At 42.7% G+C, this 19,947-nt stretch overlaps 1 protein-coding gene across 5 annotated transcripts in view; it reads right to left on the bottom strand.

The window, feature by feature from the left end:
• CSGALNACT2 (chondroitin sulfate N-acetylgalactosaminyltransferase 2) overlaps window positions 1-19,947 on the bottom strand; it is a 70,961-nt gene that overhangs the window by 19,215 nt on the left and 31,799 nt on the right. For 2 of the 5 annotated variants that reach the window (XM_075934776.2, XM_089780053.1), the window contains 2 exons: window positions 11,419-11,552; window positions 4,020-5,317 (listed from right to left, as the gene is read on the bottom strand). In XM_075934776.2, coding sequence (XP_075790891.1) covers window positions 4,020-4,677 — 658 coding nt within the window. In that variant the 5' untranslated portion in view covers window positions 4,678-5,317; window positions 11,419-11,552. The remainder of the gene's footprint in view (window positions 1-4,019; window positions 5,318-11,418; window positions 11,553-19,947) is intronic. The other 3 variants (XM_075934778.2, XM_075934779.2, XM_075934777.2) reach the window with 3 other exon arrangements.

Genomic DNA, 19,947 nt, shown 5'->3' with positions numbered 1-19,947 from the left:
GAACCGGCCTTCATTCACTTCACCTTAACTAAGAATGACAGTGTTCACAAGGCTTAATGAGCTTTTAGCTAATACATTTTAAGTTCAACTCTTAATTAAAATGACTGCTCCTGAGTGTTGCCATGTGGATAGGCCCCAAGATAGAACAGGAATTCAGATGTCTCAGTTATAAAAAATTATGATTGTTTTCATTTAATGATTATGTCCCATTCTCTCTCAGGTTTAGAAAAGCTAGGTATGAAAAAAATCAGTGCAAGTTCCAGGGTTGAGGAGAGAGAGAAGATGGTAGTAAGGGAGATGGAAGGACTGAACGTGAAACCTTAGAATTTGAAGCCTTATTTTCAACATAAACAGAAATGACAGAAAATATTTAAAATTAAAATGTCCACTATGTACACAACCACAAGCACACAAGAGGAATCAGGGCTAAAAATAAAAAAAAATAAAAAAAATCAAGTGATACTTCATAAACAGAACTTTAGAAAAAAATTAAGATAACTAAGAAAGAAGGGCTTGCAGACACAGGAAGTTATACCACCATAAACTCCCTGTTCAAGATGCAAAAGCCTATTTAACTGGTTAAACATTGTTTAACCGATCAAAGGGGAGGATGGGCAGGGGGCTGCTTCAGCCTGGCTGGAGCAGTCTGCCCACCCACTGTTGGGCTGTTGAAGTGCTCTCGCTCCACAGTAGGCAGGGGTTGCACTAGCTGGCCTGGGGCAGCCCCTGCTCTGCGGGGCAACCGGGCCCGCTGTGGACAAAAGCTGCTCTAGCCACAATGCCCGAGCAGCCCTTGCCTGCAGTGGGCTAGGGTGCTCTGCACGCAGGGGCTGCTCCAGCATAGCAGACTGCTAACCCTGCTCTAACCCCCACTAGTTAAACATTCACATCACTATTCTCTGTGTGGGCACTTACTCCTGAGTAAAAGTGTCTTTTTCCTATTTAGTGTGTGTCGTTTTGGTATCATCATTCTTGTAAAGTTCCTTGCATAGACAAGTCTTAAGTTAAAAGACACCTGAATTTCTTTTAAATTCAGGGTGTCTAGTAAATCTTAGTAACACAATGGGGCTGAAACAGACAATACAAAGCCATTCTGTTTCCCTTAAAGAAATCAGTTCTATTGTTTTCAGATCTTCTATAGTATTGTTCCTCAGTCATCTGGGCCAAACTGCTTACATTTTAGTTGATGGTTCTAAATATCTCATTAGAATCTTAGAATTCAACTATTGTGGATATATCAGTTTAGGTGTCAAAATATTTTACTACAGACAGATCTTGACAGCCAATTTAAAGAAAGTAATTAAAAGTTTGCAGAGAAACCTTGTTATTGGGATATCACTTCTGAGCAGACATTAAGAGCATTTACTGTTACTTTAGGATAGTGAGATCTGACAGACATTTAAAATGTTCAGGCTTCAGCTGTTACAAGGAAGCACTGTATCTTCCAAATATAATGGCAGCAGCTTTCCAAGCAGGCTTCCATCAACAAAACGACAAGTTAAAAAGTCAAACAATGACACCCCGAAGGGGGGAAAATATTTAAAAAATAAAGTTTAGCTCTGGAATTTGAAGTCAAAACAGTTAATGCTCAAAGAAAAATTATCGTTAGTTGGCCAAAAAGTTTCTTAAACTCATTGATGCCATTTTCTCATGCTCATAAAACCATAGAATACGTATAAAAATCACCATCTCTGGCTGAAAAGAAACAGTGTTATATTACTGAGGCTAATGACTAACATACCCTAATAACCTACAGCACAAAAATATTTTCACTTAAGTACTGAATAATGGTTATGCGATTCCTGTAATCCAAGTCATAAGACCACAGAGGGAATGAGTTCAATTTCCAAAGAGAAAGAAGAGGTTCTTTAAAAGTAATTGTCCAGGGAATTACAATTTATCTAGGGTAGAGGGAATGGGAAGCATGAAACTTTGCTTCAGAAGGAACTATATCTGCTTGATTTCTTAAAAGTCTTTAGTCATTGGAAATGACTAATAGAAAAGCTGCAAAAACACACAGAAATCTACATGATATGTACAAGAGGAAAGCATCTGCACATTGTAGTAATTTAAAAGAAAAATCAGAGCTGTAAAATGACATTGTGAGAATGTCTGTCTCTAGGCAAACTGAAATACACTTTCAGGTAAAAAACTTAAGTCCAACACTGCATTGCCTGGCCTCAGAGCTACACTTGAGATGTATTTCCCCTTCCTACCCACCCCAGCTTCAATGTAACAAACTTTATTTGGAAGTTTCAATAAAGTACCGGTAAGGCAAAACATCACTTCACTATTCCATTAATGAGAAGCAGATTCATTTTAGAGCTGATTAAATCAGAAGCTAACTATTTCAAGGATGGCATAGCACTCATGTATGTATTTGCTTAACTACTTATCATACAACCTACTCAGATTATGGCATGCTTGAAAATACAAGATTTAGCTATAAAGCATTATATTCCTGTCTGACTTTTTCTGGAAATATGTACTGCATTTAATACTGTAAGACTGTATACAAAACCTTAATATTTCAATTAGAATTACAGTTTAGTAGAGTATCTTCAAGACTGAGTTATCGAGAAATAATGGCCACTGTACCTTTTTAGTACATCAGCCTTGAGAAAGCAATAATGCTCATATCTCAACGCTTGAGTGTTTTGAAGCTGAAATAGCATTCACCTTCTCTCATCATTCTCCTTACCTCTGGGAGTCAGAAAATTTAACAAATTACAGCATTTTAAAAATTATTTTTGCACAATCTGGTTTCAGTTTTGCATACCAGGGACCAGATCCCGAGCTACTTTAATTCTGCATAGATTCATTGACTAATGGAGCTGTTACATTTTATGCCACATGAAGATATATCTTAGGGTATGTCTACACTAGCCCCCTCATTCGAACTAGGGAGGCTAATGTAGGCATTCGAAGTTGCAAATCAAGCCCGGGATTTAAATGACCCGCACTTGATTTGCATCTTCCCGGCCGGTCGCCTTTTTTGAAATTAACAAGTCCGGACTAACTGCCTGCATCTACACGTGGCAGGGAACCAGGCGTTTGATTTAAAGCCCCTAAATCGAACTAACTGTTATCCCTCCTGCAAGGAGGTTTACCAGGTAGTTCGATTTAGGGGCTTTAAATCGAACGCCCGGTTCCCAGCCGCGTGTAGACGCGGGCAGTTAGTCCGGAGTTGTAAATTTCAAAAATGGCGACTGGCCGGGAAGATGCAAATCAAGCATGGGATAGTTAAATCCCGGGCTTGATTTGCAACTTCGAATGCCTACATTAGCCTCCCTAGTTCGAATGAGGGGGCTAGTGTAGACATACCCTTAAATGGTCAGCAACCAAATACACCAACAACAAGGTACTCTATAAATACTACTCTTTTCTCACGTCCCAAATGCATGTGCCAGCATTTCAAATATTAATAACTAGTTTGCACTATGGTATTAATATACACTTCTTCACCTATACAAAGATTATAGTCATCTAGTTGTAACTAGTTGATACAAAGGGACAAAGTTTAGAGTAGATTTTCAAAGGCAAAAAGGGAAGATAGGTAATCAGGTCTCATGGATTTCAAGGTGAGCCAGGCACCTACCTATCCAATGTGCTTTTGAAAGCTCCTCTTCAGTATTAGGTATCAGTCTATATTTACATCACCACAACATAAGCCAACTGATTACCAGCTATGGGATAGCCAAGTGAGAACATCCAAGCAGGCACAGGTCATTGTGTCAGCTTGCAATAGTAAAATATTTACACTACAATGAATACTTTTTCTTCCCTTCATTCCATGGTATTGTGCAACATCATGAAGCAAATGATTCTACAAGGAGCATATCAGGTCTAAGGCTTTTCTTAGTGAATCAGAAGTACTAGATCTAAGAAACTATCAAGATATGAAAAAGCTATTAAGTTTGTTTTACAACCCCTCACACCTTTGCAATCATTCATGGCATATTATGACATTGTGTAGTTGACCAGGAAATGCTAAGTTATTAAGTAAGCTTTTACAGTACCTTCGATGAAATCGTTTTCATTATAGAGCTGTCTCTCTCCTATTCCATCATCATCATCTTGTCCATCTTCTTCATCTGGATTATTGATTACTTCTAGGCCAGCCTCAATAACTTCCACCAACTCATCTCGCTTATCCTTTCTAACAGGTTTCTCCTCTGGGTGTCGAGTGAGCCCCATCTCCAACTGGAACACTTTCATAGAGGTAAAGCTTTCAAAGGGAACAACACCATATTCACTAGGAAGCTTGGCCCCGATGCTCACTTCAGCCTTATCTATTTGGGAATGAAGAAACTCTAGGAGATCATTGGATGCTTGTCCTTTGGTGCCTTGGTAGCCCATGCCATTGACTTTGGGGCTCTTTTTTTCCTGTAGTATTTTCAACTTCTCACTCATTTCTTGAAGCTCTTGTTTTAGCTGTGCAATCTGACGCTTCAGACTAGTAGCCCGGGTTTGATAGTGTTCTTCTTGTTCCTGTAGGAGAGCTTGGTAATATTCTTTACCCAAGTTCTCCCCTACAATGCCAGGCGGAGATCCATTGCCATCTGTTTGTGGAGCACACTCAAACAAGTACACGAACAACATTAAACTGAATAGCAAGGCAAGACCCACGAACAGCCAACGGGTCCTGGCTTGAAATATTAAACCTCTTCTGGGCATTCTTATAAGATTTTGGGTCCCGCACCAAAAAGCTGATTTTCCTTTTCATACCTTTCCAAGAGCATCCCCACAAAAACTTTTAAAAGGGGAATTAAGCCATGATTTTCTTAACAGTCACATCAAGTTCTGGCACACACACACACACACACACACACACACACACACACACACACACCCAAAAAAGGCAGCTTTCAGCATGTGTCTTAATCATGTGATATTGCAGAGAAAGTCTAAAATAACTCTAATTTCCATGATGAAGAACAGCAAAATGTAGTCTACGCCATCAGATACAATGCTCATAATATTCTGGTCACTTATCCAAAACAAAACAGAAACATTGTGAATCCTTGGTGACTTTTTCCTGTATTTTAAATTTCTTAAAAGCAATAGTTAATAGTTTTTAGTTTGAAGTTCTTCACAATGAAGAAACCTCACAAACACTGGAACAGGTATGCTTATGGTGCAGAGCTTTTTTGCACACACTCATTTATATGCCGCAGGAGCAGTCTATACCTTTGTAACAGTAGTTTTCATTGGACAGTTTGGTATTTTCCTCTGGCACTTGATAATTGAGTATTTTATTCCATTTCTCCCCTTCTTTGGGATTCTGTGGTTTGAGTCAGCAATACCAACACAGAACCTAAAATTAAGTAAAAGGTGCACATTAGAATTACAAAGCAGCCAGACAGCTGGAAAACACATGAAGGAAATGTTAACATCCAAAAATGTAGACATGATGGATTAATTTTTTTTTTTTTAAGTTGTAAAAATCTCATAGTTCTTTCCACTGTGTTACACATGAATGATTGCTTTCTTACGGAAGTGTCTGGGGTATATTAATGAGAACAGCTGAATGAGACGTAACTTTTTCAAGCAGATAATTTATATTATAAGAATTCTATCCCAGCCCTATTGTGTCATTTCTAAAGACCCTCTTCTAGCCATTTTTTTTAATAGTACCAAAAAATATTTAACCTCACTGCTTGAGCACAACAAAAATAGTTACTTACCTTTCATAACTGTTGTTATTTGAGATGCTTTGGTTATGTCCAACAAATGCAGGGGGTATTGATGGAGTATCTGGGTCCTATAGTCACTGCTATAAAGGTGCCACTCCAAGGCGCCCCTTCTCCCGCCTGATGAGTCAGGGCGCCCCTTATCCCTCCTGCCCCGGGACCGCCCTTCTGTTGGCCGTCCCATATGCACCCTCCCCTCCCCTCCCCAGGCGAGCACCCTATCCCCTAGGCCATGCCGGAACCCGCCCCACCACCTTCTGGGAAAAACCTTCTGACTGTTGTGCACATGACACACACATCTAATTTGGAATGCACATGAGCAACACATCTTGAAGAACAAGAGTTAAAGATAGGTAACTGTTTTTTCTACAAGTGCTTTCTCATGTCAGTTCCAAGTAGATGACTCCCAAGGAGGAGTCAGTGTTCACAGTTACAAGACTGATGCACAGTTGTACCAGACAGCAGCATCTCTAACCTTGTGGAATGTACTGTCAATAGAGGGGCTAGTATCTTTGCCAAGTCAGAGTGTGTCCTTATACAAGCTGTGATCCAAGAAAAAATTATTTGGGATGAAAGTGGAAGGCCTTCCAACCTCTCAGCAATGGCAACAAAGAGTTTCTAAATGGCTTTTTGTCTCCTCAATGTAAAAAGTTGGCATGCACCTAACGTCCAGGAAACAGAGGTGCACTCCCTGTTATAGCATGCAGACTAGCGTAGAACACCAACAGAACGATGTCCAAATTTGAATGAAACTGCAACACTAACCTTGGGAGGAAAGAGTCTTTAAAAAAGATGATAAAGGGGTGCAGACATCAGAGATTGAGCTAACACACTTCTGGCTGTTATAACCACAAGAAATGGTTAAATGTCTCAGAGGGGTAGCCATGTTAGTCTGTAACTGAAAAAAACCCTTAAAAACACAAGTGGTCCTGCAGCACCTTAGAGACTAACAAAAATGTAGATGGTATCTTGAACTTCCATGGCTGGCTCATGATACCATCTACATTTCTGTTAATCTCCAAGGTTCTGCAGAATCACTTCTCGTGTTTTTAAGTTTTTTCACTTGGAATGACAATTTCCAAGAAAGGTAAAGCCGGGAGCACATTGTTAGGAGCTTGAAAGGGGAACCCATGAGTCTGGAGAACACCAGATTAAGATCCTATGGAGGTGACTGACTAACATCTTGAGGAAGTGTCTGGCCATATGGTCAGTAAATGCTGACTGCGCTGCATTTACTTCCAGTCGGGAAGGAAATCCGAAATTGTAGCCAGGTGCACGTCTCTGAAATAGTCCAGAATGAAGGAATTGATGACTGCAATGGTAGAGTGCTCTTCTGCAAGGGCAAAATAAAGAACCTCTTCCCTTAGCTAGCTAAGTGGCATGAGTGGAGGGCATCTTACTGCCAAAGAGGACCTGCCTAACCAAATCTGAGCACTTAAGCACCAACAAATTTAGCCCTGGAGTTTCCATGCTGTGAGGTAGACACCCTAAGTTGTGGTGCCAAAGACGGCCAGGGTCCTCCGTGCCCAAATCTGGAACCATTTGTAGGGCTAGCGATGTGTCCTTGGACAGGTCTAAGTGTGGCGAACCAATGCTGAAAGGACTGTACCAGCACTATGAGGATTAAGGATGCCTTTTCCCAGTAGATCTCAAGGAGGATCTTGTGGATAAGTGGAAAAGGTGGAATATGTACAGCATAAGAGGAAAAGGGTATCTGCAAGTGAGTCTGGGCTGTGGCTCTTGAAGGAATAGAATGGCTAGCACTTCCTGGTGCTCTGGAAGTGGCAAACAGGCCTACCTTTGGAAGATGTTGATGACAATATCTTGTCAGAAAGACCACTTGTGGCTGTCAAAAGACCTGCTGAGATGATCAGCCAGTTCATTTTGCATGTCTGGAAGATGTGATGCCTTCAAGCGTATTGAATCGCGATGCAAAGTCTCACAGCTTGAGGGCTCCCTGACACAGGGGAGAAGAGTGAGCACCCTGCTTGTTTATACAAAATATCACAGTGGAATTGTCTGGCAACACCAATACACATCTGCCCTGTAAATGGGTTTGGAATGTCTGGCAAGCAAGGCACACTGCTTTTAGCTCCCTGACCATGTGCAGCACAAAAGACCCGAGGTTGCCCCGTTGAGCTCCCCATCTCATCGCAGACACATCTGTGACTAGCAACAGCTGAGGTTTGGAGAATGGTACACATGCACAGAATGTCTGCGGGTCGAGGCACCACCTGAGGGACTAGATAACCCATGGAGAGTGTGTAACCTGCCTGTCTACATGATCCTGGCTTGGCCTGTACACTTGGACTAGCCAGGTCTAGAGAGAATGGAGCTGCAGTCTTGCATGCTGTACCACATATGTGCAAGCTGCCATATGCCCAAGGAGTTTTAGTAATTTCTGGTTGCTGCGGCAGGGAATATGTTGAGATCCTCTAAGATGACATTCATGGCCCAGAAATGAGACTCAGGCAGGAACACTCTGGAGCTCTTGGTCTCCACTTAAGCCAATTTATTCCAAATTATTTTTCTTGTGGCCCATACAATTTGGGAATCCAGAGAGTGCTTCTGAGAATTCTAGTCTCTGAGCGGGAGCTATGATTGACTTCACTTTGAGGATGAGCCTGAGCTTGAGGAACATCATAAGCATGAGGTTCACATAGTCTTCCACTTGGGCTTGAGATTGGCCTTTGGTTAGCATTTGATTCTTCTGAAGGAAGGCTACCACGACCATCATGCACTTAGTGAAAACCCGAGTGGCTGCTGACAGGCCAAAGGAGAAGACCATGAACTGACAGTATAATGTTGTTGACCACAAATTGTAGAAGCCATCTGTTCGACGGGATTACAGAGACATTCAAACACACAACCTTCAAGTCAAGGGCGACATAGCAGTCCCTTGAATCCAGAAAACGAATGACAGAAGCCAAGGAGATCATACAGAACATCAATTTCTTCATTAAGTTCTTGAGACTTCATATGTCTAAAATGGGCCTATGTCCACCTTTGGTCTTGTAGATTAGGAAATGAGAATAAAATACTCTGCCCTGAATTCCAGAAGAACCTCCTCTACTGTCATAAGTTGTAAGAGCATTTGCATCTTCTACGCTGGAAGATGCTTGTGAGCAGTATCCCTAAAGAGAGACAGACCCATGCAGAGTAGAAACACAATAGACAATTCTCAAATGGAAGGGAAGGATCAAGGAATTGGAATGGTGCAGCGTCCATAGATGTACTCAAAAGTGTGGTGTCGAAGTCAAGGGCTTAAGTCACTAGTCCCTGTGAAGTGCCTTGGCCCTGGCTCAAGGAGGACTAAGATGGATGCCTGCTGTTAGTCTTTTCCCGCTTCTGTGATGGTCCTGTCTAGGGGTAGCACCATAGGAATAGCTGGATTTTCTTTGGGGGTGCTGGTGTGTACAGATACTTAAGGGATGTCCATGAGTCCTTCCTTCAGCCTTGTGCCTGTCTGCTCTGAAAAGAGTCCTGAATAGTCAAAAGGCAAGTCCTAGGTTTGTTCTGAACTTCACAGTGCGTGCACCAAGAATCTGAGGCATACCCACCTCCGCAGCAGAGCAGTGTGGTGGCTAATAATCTGTTCTGGGGCGGGGCCACATGGCAGGCGACTACCCTGCCCCAGGAGCAGCCACCACATAGCCTTGGGCCTAGCTTCAGCCCTTTCCCCAGGGCTAGAGCTGTGGGCTGTGTCACAGGTGGCTGCTCCTCTGGCAGTCCCAGCCGGGGCCAGAGCTGTAGCCACATGATGGTCAGTGGCAGCAGCTCCAGCAGGTGGAGCCCAGGCTTGTCTCACCACATCATGGGCGGCAGCAACAGCTCTGGCAGCCGGGAATAGAGCCACCATGTGGGGGGCAGCTGGGACTGGGGCTGGAGCCACATGGCAGTCAGCTGCCCTATTGCAGGACCAGCCTTAGGGCCCATGCTTAGGGCAAATGGGGCCCATGCCCAGGACGTCATAGCCAAAGGAAGAGGGGAAAATGGGCATGGGTGTCGCTGGGCAAAGGGGGTGGAAGGTACCGGGCAGGGGGTCAGCGTGACAGGACATGCCGGAAGCATAGAGAGTGGAGGTTGGGGGCACAGCTGAGAGGACAGTGTAGGGCTCGGGATGAAAAGGGCACTGTGCAGAAGCTACGGGCAAAGCGAGCACAATGCAGTGTTAGTGATAAAAGGTGCACATGATGGGGGTGCAGGGATGCAGGAACGATGGGAGCAAGGCTGGGTGGGGGTGAGACTAGGTGCCAAGCTGAGTGGCTTTCAGGGTGGGTGCAAGGTCATGCACCTTGTTAATTATGCCTTGTTTTCGTATTTAAAACTGGTGGGTGATACAGTGACACACATCCAAACAAGTGCACATGACATCAATACTGGTGAACAAGACAATTCACTGCACTCATGGATGGAAAATTTTAGAGGGAACAGTGTGTAAAAGCCCTGAGATCTGAAGCCAGGAACTGTGCCTTATAGTTATAGCCAGGGCTCGACAAATCAGTGAATCTACTCGTCCGTGGCGAGTAGATTTCAGCTGGTCGCCCCATTCATCAGCGGCGCGCACATGCACAATGCGGGACTTGCACATGTGCAGTGCGGGGCTCCACCATTTGTCAAGCTCTAGTTATAGTTGTGGCTATCATGAGGGTGGCCAAATCTATGGTGGTCTGTAAGAAAGTCTTGCATCCATACTGCCCTCCTTCCAACACTGCCTCAAACTCAGAGTGGGAGTTCAGTGGATGTAGTTCCAGGAACTTATCTGAATTACTCCAGGAATTATAGCAGTAGCGGCTGAGAACTGCTTTCTGGTTTGTTATGCAAAGCTGGAGTCTCCAGTGGAGTACATCTGATTGTAGAGGTCCAGCTTCTTAGTTTCTTTAGGTTTGGGAGCGTATCCCAGCTTTCCCTGCCACTCCTTGTGGTTGGCTGCCTCCGCTACCACGAGTAGGTAAAAAGGTTTTTGTATCCCTTAGATACCATGAAGTGTTTGTGTTCTACCCCATTAGCCATTGGTGGAGTAGAGGTAGGAATGTATCACAACACCTTTGTGGTGCTCTGGATTGTATTAATGAGGTACAGAGCCAACCTCTAAGACCTTTCAGGGAGGGAGGGGGGTGATAAGGCAGCAGGGGGAGGGGAGAGTAAAAAATGGAAGCATCTTTGACTACTGAGGGAGAGGAAGGAGAGTAGTATAGCAAAAAGTGAGTCAAGGGAGGAGGGGGAAGAGTCTGAGAGGAGAAGGTTTTCAGTATTTGTCATGTTAACTTTAGGCTGGCAATATAATATCCCATAAGAGATAGCTGAAAGAGAAAGAGAGTAGGATGGAAATGAAAATCAACACACTGTTGGCATGTACATAGCAACTGAAATCCTGTGATTAACTATGATCACATGGGTCAAATGAGAGAAAGGACAGATAAGGGCCAAGTACCATGACTGTGAAATCGAAACAAATTTGTTATGACAAAGGTCAGGTTTCAACACACATTGGGATTGATTCTTCCACCCATAAGGGATGGAGTCTCTTTAAATCAATAGTGTGTCAAAGGATACACACATAAATGCAATGCAACCAATGAGTATTCCCATTGTATCATTAATGATACAAGTCAAAACAAAAATTACATAGAAAGAAATAAAAATGTGTATGTATTAACTACTAAGGGAAGTAAATTGTTCACACTTTTGTAAAGCTTTGGTGTAAAAAATAAAGGAAACTTACTATAAAAGTTACAGACATCCATTTTTGAGGTCTTGGACTGACCCTCCCTTGGGGCACTCAGGTGTGCTGCAATTTGTCCAAGAATCATCAGGCATTCCTCCTTCCTTTTAATTTTTGCAAGCCTTTTCCACACCCTTTCATTGGAGGAGAGAGAGAGAGAGAGAGAGAAAGAGAAAGTTGGAGCACATCAGTCATCACAATAGCTTTGGCTTCTTTCTCTGGGAAAGTTCATAGGAGTCTTGTTCAGTTCTCACTGTGTGCTTGAAAGATTCTATCCTACATAAGCCCCTTCCCTACTGAAGGGAATCTAGAAAGACAAACATTAGGCTGTTGTTCAATTCAAGACTTGTGTCTCCCAAGAGCATTGAAGTGAGTTCTTACTCCTGTTTCCAGATGGCAACCACAGTGCTCCCCACATTACCAAAAAAGGGCCATCTCCTGCACTTCTCTCTTGACCATAATGTGAAATTATTCTCTGGGGCAGTCAAGTGGAAATGTTCCTGACCACCCGGTCTTGAATATCAATTTAGTTTTAATATCTAAATAATTGAAGAAGGTTGCAGGGAGGAACTGGTTACACCATTACATTATTTGTGATGACTGGAATGATCCACAACTTTAAGGTCTTTATGCCACACACATCGTGTGCCTGTATGATGTATAATGGTGACAACTATAAATAAAATATTTATCCAACAGTATCTTACAGATCCCAAGCTATGTGTCTATTGTGACAATATGAAGTAAACCTGTGCTTCGGGTTCCACTTTGTGGTAAATGCTACGCACTGATAAAGTACACATCTCTCTATACTGTTACACGTATTTCCATTGTGATAACCAGGGCTGAAAGGACACAAAATCAGAACCAGAGTCAAAGTCTATAATTTTTCAACTTCAGTTCTGTGCACAGACCATGGTTTTAGCTACATGTAATATTACATGGGATTTCAAGTATGCCTGTTGTACCAACTCAAGACTAGAGCTGACCAGAATTTAGAGATTAAGACCTTCCAATTGTACACATGCCAAACTTTATGCACAGGAGTGGTCTGACTGAAGTGTACATGTATATGAGTGGTCCGGTAGTTACCCAACACTTGTTGCTGGAATCCAGGTCTAACAATATTTAGCTAAGGAACAAAATTAGAGGTTGAAGGAAGATGGATCAAGGGCAAAAGCTATCCAATCCAGACACTTTTTGAACGTGTAATTACGGAACAATTTAATACAAAACATATAAACAAATATCTATAACAAAGTAATTTCAGGTAATTAAACCAACGCAAGTCCTTTAAGAAGGGAAATGTCTAGAACACAATACTATGCACAGTCACATGCCTATAAAAGTGATTAATACCAGATGTGTCCTCAAACTATTGACTAGGCGGCTCCAGTTGCGGTCAGTCAAGACAGAAAAAGTTAGTCTGCAGTACAAAACCAGGACATGGAGTGATCTAACACTGACATCCAAGCTTTCTTTAGAAGAAAATTATATTAATTTTACAAATTATCCTTTCCCATTTCCTTCTGAATTTTGCAGGAAAGTAAACATTGGAAACATTTACTAGCTGTTGAATTTTAGATTTCCTTAAAACAGAAGTATTAGAAAAACCCCAGCTAAGCATTATATAAAAAAAGGTATTAGCTCAGTGGCAGCTGCAGACACCAGATTCCGGGTTAGGCAAAACTGGTACTCACAGGCTTAACCTATTTACAAGTAAAGATCAGTAATAGTCAAAAGATTCAGCAATGCTTATCCCTTTGCTATATTAGCTGGCTTTTCTTGTCCAGAACAGTTTATTATGAGATTGTGACTAACAGCAGAGCCAGCATTTCAGCATCTTGGAGTCACAAGGCTAGAGCAGGGGTGGGCAATAATTTTTAAAAGATGGCCACTTCACAAATTTCAGAAGTGGCCTCAGGTAGAAGGGGCAGAGTCAAGAGACTTCTTTGCTCTCCCACCCACAGACCCTGATAGGCATGGGGAGCACGTAAAGTCTCTCCTCCCCACCTCCACCTCCCTCCCGAGATCAGCTGATTGTCGGCACAGCGCAGGGGCCATTCTGATGTAAATGAAGCGGCGACTATTTAAATCGCCGCTTCATTTCCCTTTGCCGAGTACACTCATCTACATGGCTCCGTTGACGGAGCCATGTAGTCTAGACACACCCTCTGATTTGAAATTGAAATGACTCATGCTCAATACAGGAACAGCCTCATGATAGATACTCAATCTTGCTTCCCAGGAGACTGAGGATGATGGTACTCAGTTTCTCATGAGGACACTGCTCTTGGATCCTATTAGTGGTCAGAAGTCTTTTACATCAACTTCAGATTTGCATGTAATTTTTCCAAGCCCTGTCCATTAAGGTGATGGCCTGCACTATATATTTCTAGATATGGGTGAAGGTCCAGAGAGCACCACAACACTGATAAATTAAATCACTGTGAAAAGGACATTTAAAAAAATATTTGCAAGATATAACAAGATTATTTGTAAAATACAGTAGTAGGAGCATGACCTTGTTTAAAGGCTGACTTTCTACATCCTGGAATTTTTAATATTGAAATTTCACATAGGAAAAGTCTTATTCTGGTTGATAGAAATTCATCTGATTTAGAATGACCTTTGGGCCTCTCAAAAAACAACATGAGGTACACACAGTGTTGCCAAAAAAGTGTAATAACATACAAAATAAGGATCTTAAGAGGCAGGTAATCCACTAATTGTGTAGTCGATAAAATTTGTATTGATTACATGAGTAGTCGATAAGGGAAGGCTTCCTCAGTCACAGCTTGTGCCAGGTCCGGGAGCTACCCCCGCTGCAGCTCTGCAATTTAAATGTAGTAAGAGCTGGGTGTGCAGGCAGCCTGGCTCTTAATACATTTAAACTGCAGAGGCACAGCAGGGGTAGGTCCTGGAACTAGCGCAAGCTGCGACTGAGCCAGGATTGCTCAGTCCCAGCTCGCGCTGGGTCTAGCAGTCCCTGCCCGCAGGGGGTCCCAGTTCCTTGCTGAGACCCCCCACTGACAAAGACTGCTGCTGGAGCAGCCTCTGCCCACAGCTAGCCCGGGCCACCCAGGACAGCAGCTGCTTCTTGATAGCCTCCCCTGCTGCTTCCCCCTTGCACTGCTGCCTCAATCAGAGGTAACAGTGCTGAGGTGCATGCAGTATCGCCGATACGGTGCTGGAGGGAACTGGCTTTTAAGCTGTCTCCCCCCAGCACTGGCTCCTGCTCCCCTCCTCCAATACAGAGGCAGCAGGGGAAGGAGACAGTAGTCAAGTAGTTGATTCAACTACCCAACACGCTTAGGCTTTTCAGGTAGTCAACTACTTGCTTACATCCCTAATACAGAAATAACTGGCTGTTACTTACTCCTACTGCATTTCTGGTTGTCAAATACAGAATTGTTTCTGCTCCTACAAAAGAACTCTTTTATTCTCCAAGCACAAGAAAACCAACTAAAATGCTAATTCAAAACATTTATCTGCTTTTGTTACATTAGCATTCTGGTTTGGTTCCTTGTTGTGAAGAATAAAAAAGTGCTTTTCCTAACTCTAGTATATTCTTATTCCATTTTGAGTTGTGCCTGCATATGCTTATTTTCTCACGTTCCACTTCAGAATTTTCTTTTTCTACAAGCTATAGATGGTCCTGTGGCTTGGCTTCTTTTGTGATTCTCTGACTTAGTCTAAAGGCAAATTTTCAGTTATTTCACATCCCAGGACCTTAGTAATTCTACCCAAGAGACACCACAAAACTAAGTTAATTTTTACAATAGTTTTCCTTGGCAATTCATGTACAAAGAGTAGCAATCGTGGTAATGTCCCTTGAACAGGTTCTCTCACCCTATTGCCCACCAACTTCATACTGATTCTATTAGAGAGCTTGCTGAACACCAAAGCAGCTATAAATTTCAAGCACAGTCTTAACTTCCAGATGTTTTGTGACTCATTGCAATAGTTTTCTTAAGAGAGCTGGTTTCATCAGCTACAAATAATCTTAGCGCACACAAAAAAGGGGGGGGAGGAGTGAGAAGAAAAAAAAAGAGAGAGACAGGGAAGCTACCTTATCTATAGCTAATTTCCCCATAAAGAAATTGTCCAAACTGAAGAGACTATAGCTATTTGACATAGGATTTCCAGAAAAGGCTGTAACACAATGTTGAAATAAAATCTACCTTGATTCAAATAATACATGTTCTTAAGAGCAGAGCCAAAGAATTTTGGAGTTAATGGAAAGGCTCCTTTTAACTTCAGTGGGGTTTGTATAAGTCCCCTTATTTGGGTCAAAGCTCATTGGTCTATAAATTCATGAGCTATGTAACAGGTTTTGCCAATATACCTGGCAGAGGGGCATTGCTGGCATATATTATATTAGTGGATGTGCAGGTATATGAGCCCCTGATGTTGTGGCTTATATGGCTACATCCTGTGATAGTGTCACTTGTATAGATATTGGCCAAATTGGACAGTCTCTGCACCAAAGGATAAATGGACAAAAAATAAGGACATCAGGAATGGCAACACACATAAACCTGTAGGGCAGGGAACCTAAGGCCCGGAGGTCAGATACAGACCCTGCCTTGTGTGGAATCCAGCCTCCGAAGCTCAGGGCTGCCCCCCAGCATTGGGGAGCCTGTGTTGGCACTCCAGCTCGCTACCGTGGAGCTGAAGCACACAAAATTTACTAGGCTGGACACCCATAGGCTCTGGTGCGTAAGGGAAATGTGAGGAGTGTCTTTCTTCTTCTCAATCAGGGGCTAAGTCTGTGAGAGTTTGGGCTTTTGTTTTGTATTTGGAGGGTTTGTTTATTTGTTTTTTGCGCTTCTCACTTGTATGTGGCTCCCAACTGATTTTTCTGTGGGACAGCAGCCCCTGACTCAAAAAAGGTTCCCCCACTCCTGATGTAGGGGAACATTTAATCTCCCTAGATGTTCAATATTGTATTTAAAAGTAGTCATCCTTCTACAAAAAAAAAATTATTACCCTATTACAGAGGGGGACAGCTGAACTGGATTTCATTTTCAAGTTCAACACTATTAACTTTGGCTTTAATAAAGATCTTAACTGTTTAACACACTACAAAGGCAATATCCCTGCCTTTGACACTCACCTCTCCCTCCACATCAAATGCTGTTAATGAGTGTCAGATGCTGACTTAATTAGCTTCATTAACACTGGTCCTACAACTGACAGGTAACTTTTTTTTTTTTTGGCTGTTATATGTACTTTGGATTCTGTAATTTCTGTAATCTGATGAAGTGGGTTTTACCCACAAAAGTTCATGACCTGATACATTTGTTAGTCTCTTAAGGTGCCACAGGACTGCTCGTTTTTGCAGTTACAGATTAACACAGCTACCCCTCTGAGACCACATACCTCAACTGCAATGAATTTTTCATGTCTGGTGTCGACTAGAAAAGTTTTTCTTTCTTTGCCTGAGTCAGTTAAAATAATAAACAAAGGAAGCAGATCTCATCCTGAATGCGTCCCAATCAGCATGCAGCTGGGACCACTGTGACAATAAGGGATATGCAGACATATATATATATATAGTGTTATGTGATCTGCACTCACACACAAAGCTGTGCAGGCAGCACCCAATGTGAAATAGGTTGAGATACACAGACCCTTTCTACACTCACCCTTACAACTCCTACCCCAATTCTCCCATGTTAACTACTCATATCTACCACCATGCACATCACATGACCATGTATATTCACCTGAGTAACACTTCAGGGAACAAAAACACGGACATTCGTCATTAATACATCAGGACAGTTCCTACAGAGACTCTTCTTCTGTGGAGCTACAAAAATACAGAAGCAACATAAACATGAAGTCTAACAGCAGAGATCTTGGCAACTGAGACTTCTGGAGAGGATCAAGATGCAGGGGTAATCAACTTCACATTATGCCACATCTGACTCAAAACCAACTGTGTGCCTTGAAAGATCCTTCTGAGGCTCACTGAATATGCATAGTATACATGCCACGCCACATTTGTCTAATATCCCTCCAGCCTTTATTCAAGTAATAGCCATGAATTTCATAACCATCCGCAGCAGCGTGACCAACAACAAGCTTTACTCATGATGATCTAACAGTCTAGGTTATAAAGAACTTCTGTCTCCAGGGCTGTCAATCTGGCATCTTTTATAAGTACTAAATTGACCTTAAAAGGACATTGCTCATTTCTACCCTAGTCATGAGCCCCACAAGAGAGTTGGGGCTGACGCACTGCTGGTCAGCAGGAGGAATGTTGACATGAGAAGGTTAACATGCTTTCACACTATGACTATAGAAAACAATGATATTACATTACTTAGTTTTTAAATGAAAAACATTAACTGCCACAAGACCAGATGCAAAAGACTAATTTCTCATGAAGAGTTTCAAATGCATTAAGTGCCTGTGCATATCTGAAACATAACTACTGAAAAAGTGTACTAATCAATTCCTGATATTAAATGGGCTAAAAAATGCATTTGCTTGGAAAATAAAGACTAATAAATAATTTTATCATAAAATCAATGGAAAGAATGTGCAGTTTCAGGAAAATGCAGCAACATTCTGTGGATTTACCTCACTTCTCACACAAGGCAAGTTTCCAAACATAAAACAAAACAACAATCACACGCAAAAATTTCCCTAGTGCATATTGTCTCATTGCAAAGTGACAACTTCTTCAGACACCTCAGTGAGTGTCTGGCTCAGTACAACTAGCTCTCTAACAACCAAATCCCACTGTGAACAGATACAGTCTAACTGATATAAGATGAAGTTTCTCATCTTGTACAGTAACAATGATTCTTCAAGATGTCCCCCCCACCCTGTGGGTGCTCCACTGTAGGTATCGGGCTCGTCCCAGCACCGCAGATTGGAGTCTTCAATAGCAGCAGTCAGCCAGACCGTGCATGCGCGGTCAGCGTGTCGCGACATTCGTGCTCTTTCTCTGGTGCGTGCAATCCGGCTCCCGCCACTTCCTCTTGTCCGCCCAAGTATCTGAAACAAGACAATTGCTGAGATAGAGAGACACTCCAAGGCGGGTAGGACGGGTAGTGGAGCACTCACGGGGATACAAATCTCTAAGAACCATCGTTACCCACACAAGGTGAAGAAGACGAAGTTACTCGAGTGATGTCCCTGTGGGTGCTCCACTGTAGGTGACTTTGTAGCAGTGGTGGCAAGAGCCCTTAGACGGCTGGTCTCGGAGTCATGGTATAATGGCTGTGGAAAGCACTGCACAGGCCACTGCTGAATATGTGGCTCAATGGAGAAATATGGTGTAATACTTCATAAAGGTGGCATTGGAAGACCATGTGGCTGAACAGCAAATGTCTGAAAGAGAAACTCCTTCAGGAACACTATGGATGTCAATATGGTTCCGGTGGAATGGGTCCTAAGTGTTGTTGGAAGTGGTTTGTTGCAGATAGGGTAACATCTCTCAATACAGGCAACTATGAGGTTCGAGATGAATTGAGAGGATAGTGAGTGTCCTTTAGAACAATCCACGAGAGATACCAGAAGGCGATTGGACTTCCTAAATTCCTGTGTCCTATGAATGTAAAAGGCTAGTGCTCTGCGAACATGTGTGCAGTAGTGTCTCTTGAATGGAGGTATGAAGGTTAGGGAAAAATACTGGAAGAACAATGGGGTCATTGACATGAAACTGGGAACTGACCGTAGGAATGAAGACTCGGTGTGGTCATAATATTACACTGTGCTTGTTAAAAACAGTGTATGGTAGTACTGCCATCAGAGCCACCAGTTCACTGATCCTATGGGCTGAAGTAATTGCCAATAGAAAAATAACCTTCATTGTAACCATTGGAAGAGGTACTGTTGCCAATGGCTTGAAAAGCGGTTTAGTGAGGGTGTACAGAACTAGAGCCAAGTTCCATAGAGGTGGTGGAGGCCTGTGGGGAGGGTTGAGGTTGGTTAATCCTTTGAGGAAGTGCTTGGTGGTAGGGTGCGAGAATATAGACGTGCCATCCACAGGCTGACGGGAGGCAGTAATAGCTGCCAAGTGCACTTTTAGAGATGCTATAGCTAAACCAGAGTGGTGTAAGGACAGAATATATGTGAGGATTTTGTGCAGAGGTACCATATATGGATCTACCCATTTGTTAGGGCACCAAGAAACAAATCTGCACCATTTATGCATGTAGGTTGTTCCTGTTGCATTCCTCCTGCTGTGTATTAGGATTTGTTTGACCAGAGAGGAGCCGAGATTCTCGGTATCGGAGAACCAGTGAAGAGCAATGCGGTCAAGCAGAGAATGTGAGGCTGTGGGTGGAGAAGCGTCCCATGTTTCTGGATCAGTAGGTCAGGGAGGTTGGGGAGGGATAAGGTGGCAGAAGAGACATTTCATAAAGAAAGGGAAACCACAGCTGGTGAGCCCATGATGGCACTATAAGAATTACTTTGGCTCTGTCCCTTTTGATTTTCTCTAGGTCTCTGGGAATGAACGTGGTGGACGGAAAGGTGTAGAGGAGTGGACTTCTCCAACTGAGAAGA

Source organism: Pelodiscus sinensis, chromosome 8 (assembly GCF_052426305.1).
Source record: "Pelodiscus sinensis isolate ZL-2025 chromosome 8, ASM5242630v1, whole genome shotgun sequence".
Lineage (NCBI taxonomy): Eukaryota > Metazoa > Chordata > Testudines > Trionychidae > Pelodiscus > Pelodiscus sinensis.
This window is presented reverse-complemented; position numbering and strand designations above follow the sequence as displayed.